Source organism: Pseudorasbora parva, chromosome 19, assembly GCF_024679245.1.
Source record: "Pseudorasbora parva isolate DD20220531a chromosome 19, ASM2467924v1, whole genome shotgun sequence".
In the NCBI taxonomy this organism is placed as follows: domain Eukaryota; kingdom Metazoa; phylum Chordata; class Actinopteri; order Cypriniformes; family Gobionidae; genus Pseudorasbora; species Pseudorasbora parva.
The window spans coordinates 26,990,919-27,004,899 of record NC_090190.1 but is presented as its reverse complement, the minus strand read 5'-3'; the positions used below and the strand labels follow the sequence as shown (position 1 = coordinate 27,004,899).

Sequence of the window (13,981 nt, the reverse complement as noted above, 5' to 3'; positions counted from 1 at the left end):
TTCTGTAATGATTTAATATATATTGGTTAATTGCAATCCATTGTTGTTAACCAAATTTATATTGCTTAAATACCTAGGTTAGGTATGTCCTATTGGGTGATTCGAAGATTTATTGTTTGATTATAACCAGTTATGATTAATAATAAATAATTAAATATTAATCTCCATAATTCCCTATTGAGCTAATTTAATTTATTAATATATGTGGTCCAGTCACTACAACACACACTCCTCCGCAGATTAGCTTTCAGGCGTAACATATGCTCGCTCTCTCTCCCTCTTGCCTATCCACTATGGTTTCATCTTCACTTCCTCCACCTGCTCAGTTCTCAGAACTGGACACTAACAGTGCTACTGACACTCTGTGCTCCACTTTAACATCTTCCTTAGACAGCTTTTGCCCCCTTTCATCCAGACCAGCTCGCTCCACCCCCTATATCCCCTGGCTCTCTGATGTTCTCGGTGAACATCGTTCTGGACTATCTAAAAACTCTACTGACCTTACCTTGTATCAGTCTCTTATCTCTTCTTTCTCTACAAATGAATTCTTCTTCTTCTTCTACTACCACAACAAAATCAACAATTGCTCTGACTCTCGCACACTCTTCAAAACATTCTCCTCTCTCCTTTGTCCCACAGCATTTAAGCAGGCTTGGGTAACCCCACTGCTTAAGAATTCCTCTCTGAATCCTGCACTTTTAGAAAACTACAGACCAGTATCCCTTCAGCCTTTTATTGCAAAGACAGTTGAGTGAGTTGTGTTCAATCTACTCTCTATGTTTCTTGAACAGAACAACCTCCTGGACAACAACCAATCCGGCTTCAAAAGCTGCCACTCGACTGAGACTGCCCTGCTCTCGGTTACTGAGGCACTGAGACTGGCAAAAGCAGATTCCAAATCCTCAGCACTCATCTTGCTGGATCTATCTGCTGCTTTTGACACAGTTAACCACAAGATCATCCTGTCAACTCTTAAGAAGATGGGTATCTCAGGTACTGCACTCGAGTGGTTCAGATCGTACCTCTCAGGTAGGTCCTACCTCAGGTAGGTCCATTTCTGCCTGGATAAAGGAGCATCACCTTCAACTTAATCTTGCAAAGACGAAATGACTTGTTGTCTCAACCAAGCCAGCACTTCATCAAAATTTCTCCATTCAGCTCGGTTCATCAACCATAACTCCTTCCAGGACAGCCAGGAACCTTGGAGTTGTGATTGTTGACCAGTAAAACTTCACTGACCACATTACTGCAACAGCCCGGTCCTGCAGATTTGCCTTTTACAACATTAGAAAGATTAGACCCTTCCTATCAAAACAGGCCACACAACTCCTGGTCCAAGCTCTTGTTTTTTCCAGGCTGGACTATTGTATTGCTCTTCTAGCTGGCCTTCCAACATGCACTATCAAACCCTTGCAACTTATCAAGAATGCAGCGGTGAGGGTGGTCTTTAACAAGAGCGCATGTCAGGCCTCTCTTCATTAGACTGCACTGGCTGCCAATGGCCACTCACATCAAATTCAAGACACTGGTGCTCCCCTACAAAGCAACCACTGGCTCTGCACCAATATACCTAGGCTCGCTTGTTCAGACTTACACACCCTCCAGAAGCTTGCAATCTGCAAGTGAACGACGCCTCGTGGTGCCATCCCAAAGAGGCATGAAATCACTCTCACTGACCTTTTCCTGGACCATTCCCACCTGGTGGAATGATCTGCCATTTTCAAAAAGCATCTTAAGACACATTATTTTCAACTGCACCTGACCAATAAAGACTAGCACTTAACTATTCAATTAAATTTTCTGTTTGTTTGTTTGTTTGTTTGTTTGTTTGTTTGTTTGTTTGTTTGTTTGTTTGTGTAAAAAAATGGTGTACTATGCTCGATTAACTGAGACTTCTTACAGCACTTGCAGGTGCTCGCCCTTCTTTCTTTCGTTGCTTCTATTGCGCTCCCCTTTTTGTACGTTGCTTTGGATAAAAGCATTTGCTAAATTATCAAATGTAAATGTAAAAGACCGCCTCAGGAGCTAATACTTACTGTTTAGGGTAATTTGCAGAGATCCCAAAAGCTGTCATGTTAGATGTTATACTAGCCACAGGCCTTGCTTGACCATATAGTCAACTTGTTAAATTAATAAATAACCACAAGTTGCAAATGGAGAGCACTTACGAAGAGTAAAGTCGCGTGCCATCCAGCAAAGAGCAGTTGTAGCGGTATAAAATCAGGTCATTTGCAGAACTTGTCAGGTTGCAGTCAACTGGTTTGTAGGTCACTTTGATGTCCACTTGGTCTTTAGGGTTGTGAAAGTCAATGATGTGTAGGTCAAAAATGAGTACGGCAGATCCTGGGATCAGCTCACCTAAGAACATGTTCATGAAGAATAGAGCAGGTGAGAAAAATTCTGTTGCACATTGAATAATGCAGTATTCTAACATGAGTCTTATTCTAATTAAAAAGAAGAAAAAAGAAAGCCAAATTGAGCCATTTGTATAATGTTGATATTACAACATTATTTATCCTACAATATGATATATAATGGAAGTTAACAAAAATAAAATGCCAAAATCGAAGATACTTTCAGGTCTGGTAAAAACATATGAAATATCTCTATGCCTTTTCCATTGCCTTATTTTAAGCCTAATGAGAGTTTTTATATACAGATAAACCGATCAGTACTGCCACATATAAAAACAAAACTACAATTAGAAATTGAGTACATTTTGAATGTTAAAACATGAAACTAAACTGAAATCGCAAACCAACATACTTGAACACAAGAACGTATCCTGTAATTTTTCCAAATAAATAATATTGGGTTTAAAATGATTAAACAATATTAAACATGTTACCGTGCTTATGTTAATAGTAATTACATTATATAAAGTGCTTTTTCTTTCTAAAAAAAAAAATCACCTGATCCATTTTCTCCATAGGCCAGATGAGGCGGCACAGTTACTCGTCTCCACTCACCCACACATACCCCCTGCAGGGCTTTGTCCATGCCAGCAATCACATAACCCATGCCAATAAAGGTGTTGTAAGTGCTGTTTCGAGAATAACTAGGGATGAAAAAAAAGCTTTTTTTAACAGCACTTGACACTGCGCTTTAAACACTTCACAACAAACATGTGCAATACTCCTTGTGTAAAATTATTCATTTTCCAGATGAAAGACTCACCTGGAATCGAAGACAGTGCCATCTTGAAATGTTCCATTATAATGGTAACGTATGAAATCTCCCACCACTGTCTTTCTCCTACATGGCTGTGGAATCTTTTGAACCTCCACATTCACATCATCCTTCACATTAAATACGTCCACCAGTAGCACATCAAAAATTACAGTTGCATATGGAGGGACCTTTGTACCTAAAGATGTTAATTTTTTACGTTACAAAAACTGGCTATAAAAAATAAAACATCTGTTTTAGTGGTGTGTAGACTTTATATCCACTGTATAAAAATATTACACTTTTTGAAAATGTTGTCACATATACTCATACTTTATTATTGTGCAGTATGAATTATACATAAGGTAAATATAATATGCATAATAAAGTTAAAGTGTTAGTTCACCCAAAAATGAAATTTATGTCATTAATGACTCACCCTAATGTTGTTCCACACCTGTAAGACCTCAGTTCATCTTTGGAACACAGTTTAAGATATTTTATATTAGTTCGAGAGCTTTTCTGTTCCTTCAATTAAAGTGTATGCACACCATATCTCAAATAAAGATTTGAACAGTTATGAATTAGCGTTTTGATTCATGATTCGGATCACGTGTCAAACTGCTGAAATCACGCGACATTGGCAATCTGAATCATGAATCAATACACTGATTCATTACCGTTCGAATCTTTATTTAAGGATTGAAAACAAACTCGGAAAAGAAGACAATGCTAATTAAAGTCGTAGATATTTTTTTTTTAAAAACCAAAATGTATTTTTGATGCTTCAAAAGGTTCTAATTAACCAACTGATGTCACATATGGACTACTTTGATTATGTTTTTATTACCTTTCTGGACATGGACAGTATAGTATATATACACTTTCATGAAGGAACAGAAAACCTTTCAGACTAAATATAAAATATCTTAAACTGTGTTCCGAAGATGAACAGAGGTCTTACAGGTGTGGAACGACATTAGGGTGAGTCATTAATTACATAAATTTCATTTTTGGGTGGACTAACCCTTTAAAGGTGGGGTAAGTGTTATTTCAAAACCGTTTTACAAAACGGACTCGGGCCGTGTACAATAACAAACTTATAGCCAATCAGAAGGTAAGGGGCGTGTCTACTGTATTGATGGTGAGAAGAGAGGCTCAGTGCACATCATTATTCAAAACACACGAGTCACACAGGACATTAGCCGATAACTAATATATGCTGGCTTTTGCTTGAATATGCTCATGTGTCATGTTCACTTGTTTGTCCATTTGCGATCGTATTGTGGCTCACTTCAGTGATGATAAAGACCCATTCATTTCCACACCGTATGAAGCATCTAAATCTCCTCACTGTCTGTTTCAAGCGTCCGGTCACAAAATGTGTCCAACAAGTAAGATACTATACTCCTAATATATGTTTGTTTTCTCTTTTCATGATTTATATAACCCTTATCCGGTCATAACTGTAATATGTTCGTTAGTTGGACTATCGTGTTTGTGTACTTTTGAGTTGTCATGATAACTGCTTGTGTTTTGTGATCGCTAAAACTCTAATCTGGTCATAATTGTTATATGTTCATTAGTTGGACTGTCAGCTTGTGTTCTATCGAGTTGTTCATGAGAATGGTTTGTGTTTTTGAGATGGATATTCACTTTTTCATTGAATATTCGACCTGGATTAGTAATACACAGATTCTGCCATAGTCGTTGCCTGGGTTATGTATGTGTGGGGCGGAGCTATCAAAATACGGCTTAGAACCTTTTGGGGGTAGGGGTGTAATGTATTGACGAACCTTTGCATAGTAGGCTCCTTTAAGAGACCCAAGACGGGGGAGGGCGTTCCGGTTTTTCCCCCTGGGGGATTGTATATGTGTTTGGGCAGTTAAGTTCCGGCTATGGCCGAATGAAGTTGTACGTTCTACACTGCCTGATACTTCAGTAAAGTTCCTAAACTTGTGACGTCTCCTCCAGTTATTCAAGTATATTACACTGGCGACGAGTGGACTCGAACCAACTATGTGCAGATAAGTTTTTTTTGTGTGTGTGCCTGTTATAGTGAACGTGCTTTGTCTGCCATCTCGAAACGAAAATGACTACACTCGGCCGTATAGAAGAGTTTGATGAATGCTCAAGACACTCTTTTGAGGAATACGTAGAAAGACTGGAATGTTTTTTTCATGCAAATGACATCGAGGACGATGCGAAGAAACGTTCCGTGCTGCTCAGTGTCTGTGGGGCAAAAACATATTCCACTTTACGTTCAGTGCTGGCCCCGACACAACCGTCTACTGTGACCTATGCAAACATTGTCGCTGCCCTTAAACGCCATTACAGCCCAGCGCCGTCAGAGATTGTTCAACGGTTTCATTTTCACAATTGTAAGCAGAAACCTAATCAAAGCATCTCTAACTACATTGCTGAGCTTCGACGATTGTCTGTGCACTGTGCTTTCGGAGACCAGTTAGAAGCCATGCTACGTGATAGAATAGTGTGTGGGGCTCTGGATGAAACGCTACAGCGACGCCTACTGGCTGAACCCACACTCACATTTAAAGAGGCAGAGGAAAAGGCACTAGCTGCTGAAACAGCACTGTTAAATGCTCGCCTACTTCGTCAGCAGCAAAACGAATCACTGCAGGAGGACGATGTTCATTTTGCAGCCCATGCACATGCATCAGTACACAAGACAACAGTTCCTAGTGAAAATCAGAGACGTGACAAACCATGTTTCAGATGTGGCAGTCAGCATACTCCACAAACCTGTAGGTTTTCCGCAGCGGTATGCCATTACTGTAAAAAAAGAGGGCACATAGCTCGTGTGTGTTTAACAAAGACTAGACATGGTACGGACAAGGAGGCAGACAACACAACAGCAGAGCGGCATACAAACGTTATAACTCATAAAGAACAGAATGATTACTCTGTGTACAGCACCACTACAAAATCAAAACAAGGGGGGCAGAAGCCGTATCTGGCCACTGTTATATTGAACAAACAAGCACACACAATGGAAGTGGATTCAGGAGCTGCATGCTCCTTGATTAGTGAGCATACTTATCACTCGTTGTGGCCTTTTCAACCCCCTGAAATGCATGCAAACAGTGGAATACTAAAGCAGTGGTCACAGGCAACCTTGGAAGTGAAAGGCAAAATATTTGTGGAAGTAATATACAAGGGGACGCAAAATACACTACCCCTGTTTGTCATTCAGGGCCAGGGCACTAGTCTGTTGGGACGGGACTGGTTTGATGCTTTAGGAATATCAGTCGAAGGAGTACACAGGGTACAGCTGCAGTCGATAGACGACATTTTGACTGAATATTCAGAGGTTTTTCAGGACATTGGGGTTTGCCGGACCCCCCCGATCTCTATTGATATTGACTCCACAGTTACTCCACGTTTCTTCAAGGCCCGCCCAGTTCCTTTTGCTTTACGACCGCAGCTTGACGAGGAATTGGACAAATTAGTCACTCAAGGCATTTTTGAACCTGTTCGGCATGCAAAGTGGGCAACGCCTATAGTTGTGGTAGCAAAAAAAGATGGAGGCCTGAGGATCTGCGGTGATTACCGCTGTACTGTGAATACAGCTGTTAAGCCTGACGTGTACCCTATACCCACAGCATCTGAACTGTTCTCAAAGCTAGCTGGAGGAGTAGTTTTCACTAAACTTGATCTGAAACAAGCTTATCAGCAGCTTCCATTGGATGACGATTCAGCTGACTTGCTAACTGTTAATACTCACCGTGGGCTGTTCCGAGCTCGAAGGTTGCAATTTGGGGTGTCAACAGCAGTCTCAATATTTCAAAGATTTATGGACACCTTGCTCGCAGGAATTCCAGGGGTCCAGCCATACCTGGATGACATCCTAATTTCAGGCAAAACCATAGAAGAACACAACGCACGGCTACGGGCCGTACTGAAGTGCTTTGCTGAAGCTGGGATGCGACTAAAGAAAGAGAAAAGCATTTTTGCAGCTACACAAGTGGAGTTTTTGGGGTTTCGAGTGGATAAGGATGGCATCAAACCAACCCGTGAAAAGGTAGAAGCTATCCAAAAAGCTCCGCCCCCACGGAACAAAACAGAACTTCAGGCATTCTTGGGGCTGCTTAACTTTTACAGCTGTTTTCTACCAAATAAGGCCACTGTCCTGGAACCATTGCATCGCCTTCTAGACCAGTCTGCCACATGGCAGTGGGGAGTTAAGCACAAGATGGCATATGCTGAGGCGAAACAGTTACTACAAACGGAGGATGTGCTGGTGCATTATGATGAAAATAAACCCCTGGCAGTGGTTTGCGACGCCTCACCATATGGGCTTGGAGCTTTATTGTTCCACATGGAACGTGACGGTGGGGAGCGGCCCGTTTGCTTTGCTTCCAGAACAATGACCACCACTGAACGTAATTATGCCCAAATTGATAAGGAGGCATTGGCGGTTGTTTTTGCTGTCAGGAAGTTTCACCAGTATCTCGCAGGCCGCCATTTTATGATTTTTACAGACCACAAACCTCTGCTAGGACTCCTACACCATTCCAAGCCAATGCCTGCCATCCTTTCACCACGGATGCTACGTTGGAGTCTGATCATAGGAGCTTACGACTATGAACTGTGCTACAGACCAGGCAAACACATGGGCAATGCTGATGCCCTGAGTCGCTTACCCTTGCCAGCATCTGATGCGGTTACGCCACCACCCCTGGAAGTACTGCTACTGGAAATGGTGCCAGATGCCCCCATGCATGCTGAGCGAATCGCTAAAATGACGCTTAAGGACTCTGTCATGTCTCGAGTACTGCGCTGGGTGCTGCATGGGTGGCCGGCTGATATAGAGGATAGCCAGTTCAGACCTTTCTTTTCTCGCCGCCATGAACTCTCGGCACATAAAAATTGTGTGCTTTGGGGAAGTCGTGTGGTTGTTCCTTGTTCGGCAAGAAGAGAAGTACTTGCTATGTTGCATGATGCGCACCCGGGCATTGTACATATGAAGGGACTCGCAAGGAGTTATGTGTGGTGGCCAGGCATGGACCGAGATATAGAGGAGACTGTCAAGGCATGTGAGACGTGTCAGAAGTCGCGTCATGCACCTCCTAAAGCAAAAGTACATCCTTGGGAGTGGACAACAAAAAGATGGTCCCGGCTGCATATTGACTTTGCAGGCCCTTTTCAGGGCAAAATATTCCTCATTGTGGTTGATGCACATAGCAAGTGGCTGGAAGTGTCTCTGATGAGTTCCATGTCATCATCAGCCGTCATTAACGCACTGAGACTATTGTTTGCAACACATGGTTTGCCCGACATCATAGTCTCAGACAATGGTGCTGCTTTCACCTCTGCAGAGTTCAAAGAGTTCGCAGAACGGAACAGCATTCGCCATGTCACTACAGCACCATATCACCCAAGCTCAAATGGTCAAGCTGAACGCATGGTGCAGACAACAAAGGAGGCCCTGTCTCGCATCACCAAGGGAGAATGGCAAACCAGGCTTGCTCGTTTCTTGTTGTCACAGCATGTCACACCAAATTCGGCAACTGGAAAAAGTCCTGCTGAGTTGCTTATGAACCGTCGACTTACAACTGCCCTGGATCGTCTGCATCCTGACCATGATGGTGATATGCTCCGCAGGCAGGAGCTGAATGCTGAGAAATGCCCTGGCACGGTCAGAGAGTTTAGACAGAATGACTTGGTGTTCATGAGAAGTTACACCAGAGATTCTAAGTGGATGCCGGGAATCATCGTAGACATCACAGGTCCCTTGTCCTACAAAGTCAAGGCTGGCGATGGGCAGGTGCACAGACGACATGTTGACCAACTGCTGAACAGGGTGGCACCCTTGGCTGACCAATCAAGGCCCGAGCCAGATGGCTACACTGTTCCCCCGTCAGAGCTTGCAGGAGCTGAAATGGTTGAGTTACAGCCGCCGGCATTAGAGGCGAGAAACCATGGTGTTGATGACTTTACGGGAGCTGAGGGCCTGCCTGAGCCTCCTCCTTCTCGGAGGTACCCTGTAAGAGAGCATCGCCCTCCAAGAAGATTTTCAGATTTTGTGGACTGGGGGAAAGGGGTGTAATGTATTGACGAACCTTTGCATAGTAGGCTCCTTTAAGAGACCCAAGACGGGGGAGGGCGTTCCGGTTTTTCCCCCTGGGGGATTGTATATGTGTTTGGGCAGTTAAGTTCCGGCTATGGCCGAATGAAGTTGTACGTTCTACACTGCCTGATACTTCAGTAAAGTTCCTAAACTTGTGACGTCTCCTCCAGTTATTCAAGTATATTACAGGGGCGTGTTTGTTTTGGTGATTTGAAATAACAACAACGGTTACCAGAAAGCACTTACCCCACCTTTAAAATATGTATAATAAATGAGTCAAGAAGATGAATCAAAATACACTGCTCAAAAAATTAATTACTCAATCGCCACAGTATAACAGCAAGTAAATTAACTTCAGGGATATCAATCATTCTGTGAATCAGTTTCACAGGCTTTAGTGCAAATGAAAGTAACAACAGGTGCACTAGAAAGGCAACTGCAAGACAACCATTAAAATGATTCTGCGGGTAGTAGACATAGACAATTGTTCTCTCCTTATTCTTCCTGGCTGATTTGTCTATAGTTTTGTGTTTTGTTATCGTCCTTGTCATTGTCTGTAGCATGAGGCTGTACCTCCAACTAAATTCCTGTGTGGTATGGATTTTTCAGTCCCGTTCTCGCCCACTCCCGCAGGATTCTGCCCTGTTCCCGCAGAAATATACATTACCTTCTCCCGCTCCCTTCCACAACATTCACGTTTTGTCCCGCTCCTGCCCGCATAAATGTATAAATAGATTTTATTCTGTACATCCATTAAATAGTTTAATTTAATTTAATATAAAAGCAAGTGTGTGCATGGTTTGGCATGGCAGAATAAGGGCAAAGTGCAGTCCCTTAAAAATTCCTAAAAAGCTGGAGGCCCTCAGCCTCATACTGCTTGCCACAGCTGACATCTCAGTTAAGCGCAATCTCACAAAGCTCTGTTATCAGTGAAGCTGACTACAATATTAATCTTTTGTATAATGTCTACACATTTTCCTTGTTATAATCTCGGGATTTGCCAGCATGCAGAATTCAACACTGAACAAAAAGTCACTTTGAGTGGATTCTATTTTAAATGCATTTAACTGGCCATTGCGTTCAATATATCATCACATATGTCTGTGATTGGCTACACTGCACAATGCTCCAAAAACATATAAATTGTTATAAATTGGAACTATGTCTATGCTTGTGCCTGAAAATAATCTGTATTTTAGTTTTTCTTACTTTTTTACAATAGATGAATGACAATTAATGTGTTTTTAGATGTTTTATTTTTAGATATTTCTGTTTTGCGGGAGTCCCACAAATCATTTTATTCTGCCGTATAAACAAAACCTGGCCATTGGCCCCGATCAAGTCTCAGAAGTGACAATGGAAACGCAACTGGCCCTGGAACGCAATAGCCCACCCGCTTTTGGCCCGACAAACATGGTTATTAATGCCATTGACTGGCCTAATCCAATTGAGCACCTCTCAAACATTATGTAACAAAGCATCCAAAGCTGCCAAGTAGAACTACAGACTGTCCAGGAGCTCAATGATGCACTGTGTTACTCAAAATAAACAACGTTTATTGTTCATACAACTTTATTAAGTGCACGGCAAAGTTTTACACAACTTCCATCACCTGCACGCAGACAAACACACTGCTCATGTGCCAACCCACAGGCACACCGTGCCGTATTCAACAGTGTAGAGGAACCTTGTACCGTAATGAACAGTGTAGAGGGGAAATAACATGTTAACAATCTCCCTATACTTTAAACCAGCGGTTTAAAGAGCCACAGGGGAGGCGCGACGTGAAGAAAAAATAAAAATAAACCATAGACTCGCGTCGCGGTATACTGGGTAAAAACTACGCGGGATACTCGCATCGTGGTACAAACGAGTTGACTGATTACTGACAAGTAGTAATGCTGACAGATTAAGCAATGGCTCCTTCTGGCTCAACGTGTGCACAGGTGCTCAAACAATAGGCCTACTCGAAAACTAATATGGGCGGTTATTCAAAGTTCAAAATTAAAATTTAAATGACGTGAATGACACGTGCAAATGACGTGAATGGAAATTATATAAAATAAAAAAAAATGTTATATACAGTATATAAAATGCAAATATCAAAGTCAAACAGTTCCCACAAACAAAACAGTTGTTGCACATACAACTGCAAGTGTCTTTTCAGATGTACCCTTTTTTAAGCATAGTATCCACAGTAGCAGAGTACTTTCAATAACAACAGAGCAGAAGCTCCCTTCTTGGTAAGACAATCAGCAAGTTCATTTTTTTGTCTCTGACCAGAGTACCTTCTTTATCCTTTTATTCTGTATGAGCTCTTTTATACTGCTTATTTCCAGTCATTTCTCAGTGGCCCATTTTGTTTACTTAAGGGCATCAAACAGAGAGTGATTGTCCATAAGATAGAGGGAGGAGCATTGAGCTGGCTAAGTGGCTAAACATATCTCATTGTCATGTAAGGGCCCTGTTCATGTTGAACAGACATTTTAATTGCATTTTGTGTCTGTTAAGAGGCACAAAGACACCCTTTACGTTTATGCCCCCAAAGCTGCTGTTTTAGCTGAGTGGGGGCTCTGGGCATTAACTGTAATAACTCTGTGTTGCAAGCACCAATCCAGTTAGTTTTTTTTCTATAGACTGTACTCACAAAAATATAACGATCAAGATAAACGTAAAAATTCGCCGGAGTTGTCCTTTAAGGTATGTACATGTCTGTAATGCTCGCCGATAATGCGACTAAACTAGGCATACTCCACATGTCTTAATCCGATTTACGTTTAGTTCGATTATGACTTTAATCGGATTAAGGTAATTAGAAATCGCTGTTTACATGGTAGCCTCTTAATCAGAGTATTTTCTTAATCAGATTAATATCAGAGTATTGTTGTTCGATGTAAACAGAGTCAGTGTGGAGGCACCTTGTACAGTAATGTGTAAAACAGTGTAAGAGGGGAAATAACATGTTAAAGGTGTCATGAACTGGCTTTTTAAATTTGTTATACTGTTGTGTGGGATTTACATTCAAAAACATCATAACTAATAAGTAAAAGACTATTTTCTACACTGGTTTTGAGGCTCTCTTCTGAACGCTGTGTTTTGATGGAAACCCCTCTCGCTCTAGTCACGTGTGCGCGCGCCCTACCTGGAGAAGAGCCCGTATTCAAGGACCTTCCGCTCTGTTCACATCAAGTCGAGCCATTCTTGAAAAAAACTCTCCGAAACTTGTGAGAAACCGGAAGGAGTATTTTTAACACAGAAATACTCCATCAAACGTCCAACATTAGTTTTTGAAACTTTGTCTATGTTTAGGATGGGAATCCAAGTCTTTAACAGTGTAAAAAGCTCAGTATGCACGAAACAGCATTTCACCCCCCCCCCCCCCCCCCCTCGCGACGGGAGGCGGGCATGCTGAGGCATCTTCCCAATCCTTGTACGATGATTCAGACGCTCTTCCGCCTCGTGAGGAAGCCCCCGCTGCGGCTTTTTCCCCCGAGTCGGAGAACCCGATGCTCGAGCCGTCTGATTCTGAGGAATCGGACGCGCACAGCATTGAGGTAGTGAAGTAAACGAGAGCTCGTCGAGAGCTCGTCATAGTGCAAGGCTTAATCGCGCGTTGCCGAGGCAGCGCGTAGATTACGCTCTGCAATATTAGTGAACACACCATCGGTGCACATGTGATACTGTTTGGCGCGAGTGCAGTCAGCTTCTGAGGGTGCTGGCTGTGTTCGTTGAGTATCTCAAAGCGTATAGTCGTGGGTTTTCGAGTGTTTCAGCCTCGCGCCTGTGGTCTTTCATCTCAAGGGATGAAAGCCAAATATGTTGTAAACGAGTTGAATCTCGCATTGCTGAGGCAACAGTATCGTCTGGAGATTAGGGCTGTATTAATTCTGAGGAATTAAAATTAAACATTATCTGACTTTGAGGAGGTGGGTATGTTTATTCAGCCTATCATTCAGACCATGTTCACTTGAGGGCTGATTAGGGGCATTTAATTCTTAGGAATTAAATGGGATTTATCTAACTTTGAGGAGTTAGATTATCAGCCTATCATCCAATTGTGTTCACTGGGCTTTTTCATAGCCCCTCTCCCGGGGAGCGATCGAGGTCACCTCCCCTGTGGAGTTTTCTGGAAGTCGATGCTGCGATCCGCCGTCTACGACGCTCGGGCCACATTGACTTCCAGCGAACGCATGCTGCTCTAGCCGCCTCTAGAAAGACTGCAGCTGGGCAGCGATCGTGTTCGCGCACCAAAAATCCTTCCCGACTAAGCTCTGCCGGGTGGCCGCTTCAGGGGGTCGGGCAGGGGGTTCGGTGGGTACCAGAGACCAACCCCAAGAGGTTGGTTCCCCTAGTGGAATATCTCGGCGCATGGTTATGCCTCCCGAATATTTCTGCTCTGGCCCTGTGTACAGTGGGAAGGGGATACCGACTGCAGTTCAGAATTCCACCACCGAATTCTACGGTGTGGTCTGGACCGTGGTTCCCCCTGCCCAGAGGCAGGTTAGGGAACATGCTTCATTGTTCCCAAGAAGGATGGGGAGGTTGCGTCCTATAATAGATCCAAGGTACTTGTATCGGCCTCTGAGGAGATTCAGGTTCAAGATGCGAACTATTCCAGACATCATGAGTCAGAGCCAGTTCGAGGACTGGTTCGTCATGATAGATCTAAAGGACACATATTTCCACATCCCTATCCTCCCTGCCCACAGGAAGTTCCTGAGG

General features: G+C 42.9%; 1 protein-coding gene across 2 annotated transcripts in view; it reads right to left on the bottom strand.

Annotated features, from left to right (window-relative positions):
* The window catches only part of fkbp10a (FKBP prolyl isomerase 10a), a 201,174-nt gene that overhangs the window by 114,899 nt on the left and 72,294 nt on the right, over positions 1 to 13,981 (bottom strand). For both annotated transcript variants that reach the window (XM_067425761.1, XM_067425762.1), the window contains 3 exons: positions 3,178 to 3,367; positions 2,913 to 3,058; positions 2,169 to 2,358 (listed from right to left, as the gene is read on the bottom strand). In XM_067425761.1, coding sequence (XP_067281862.1) covers positions 2,169 to 2,358; positions 2,913 to 3,058; positions 3,178 to 3,367 — 526 coding nt within the window. The remainder of the gene's footprint in view (positions 1 to 2,168; positions 2,359 to 2,912; positions 3,059 to 3,177; positions 3,368 to 13,981) is intronic.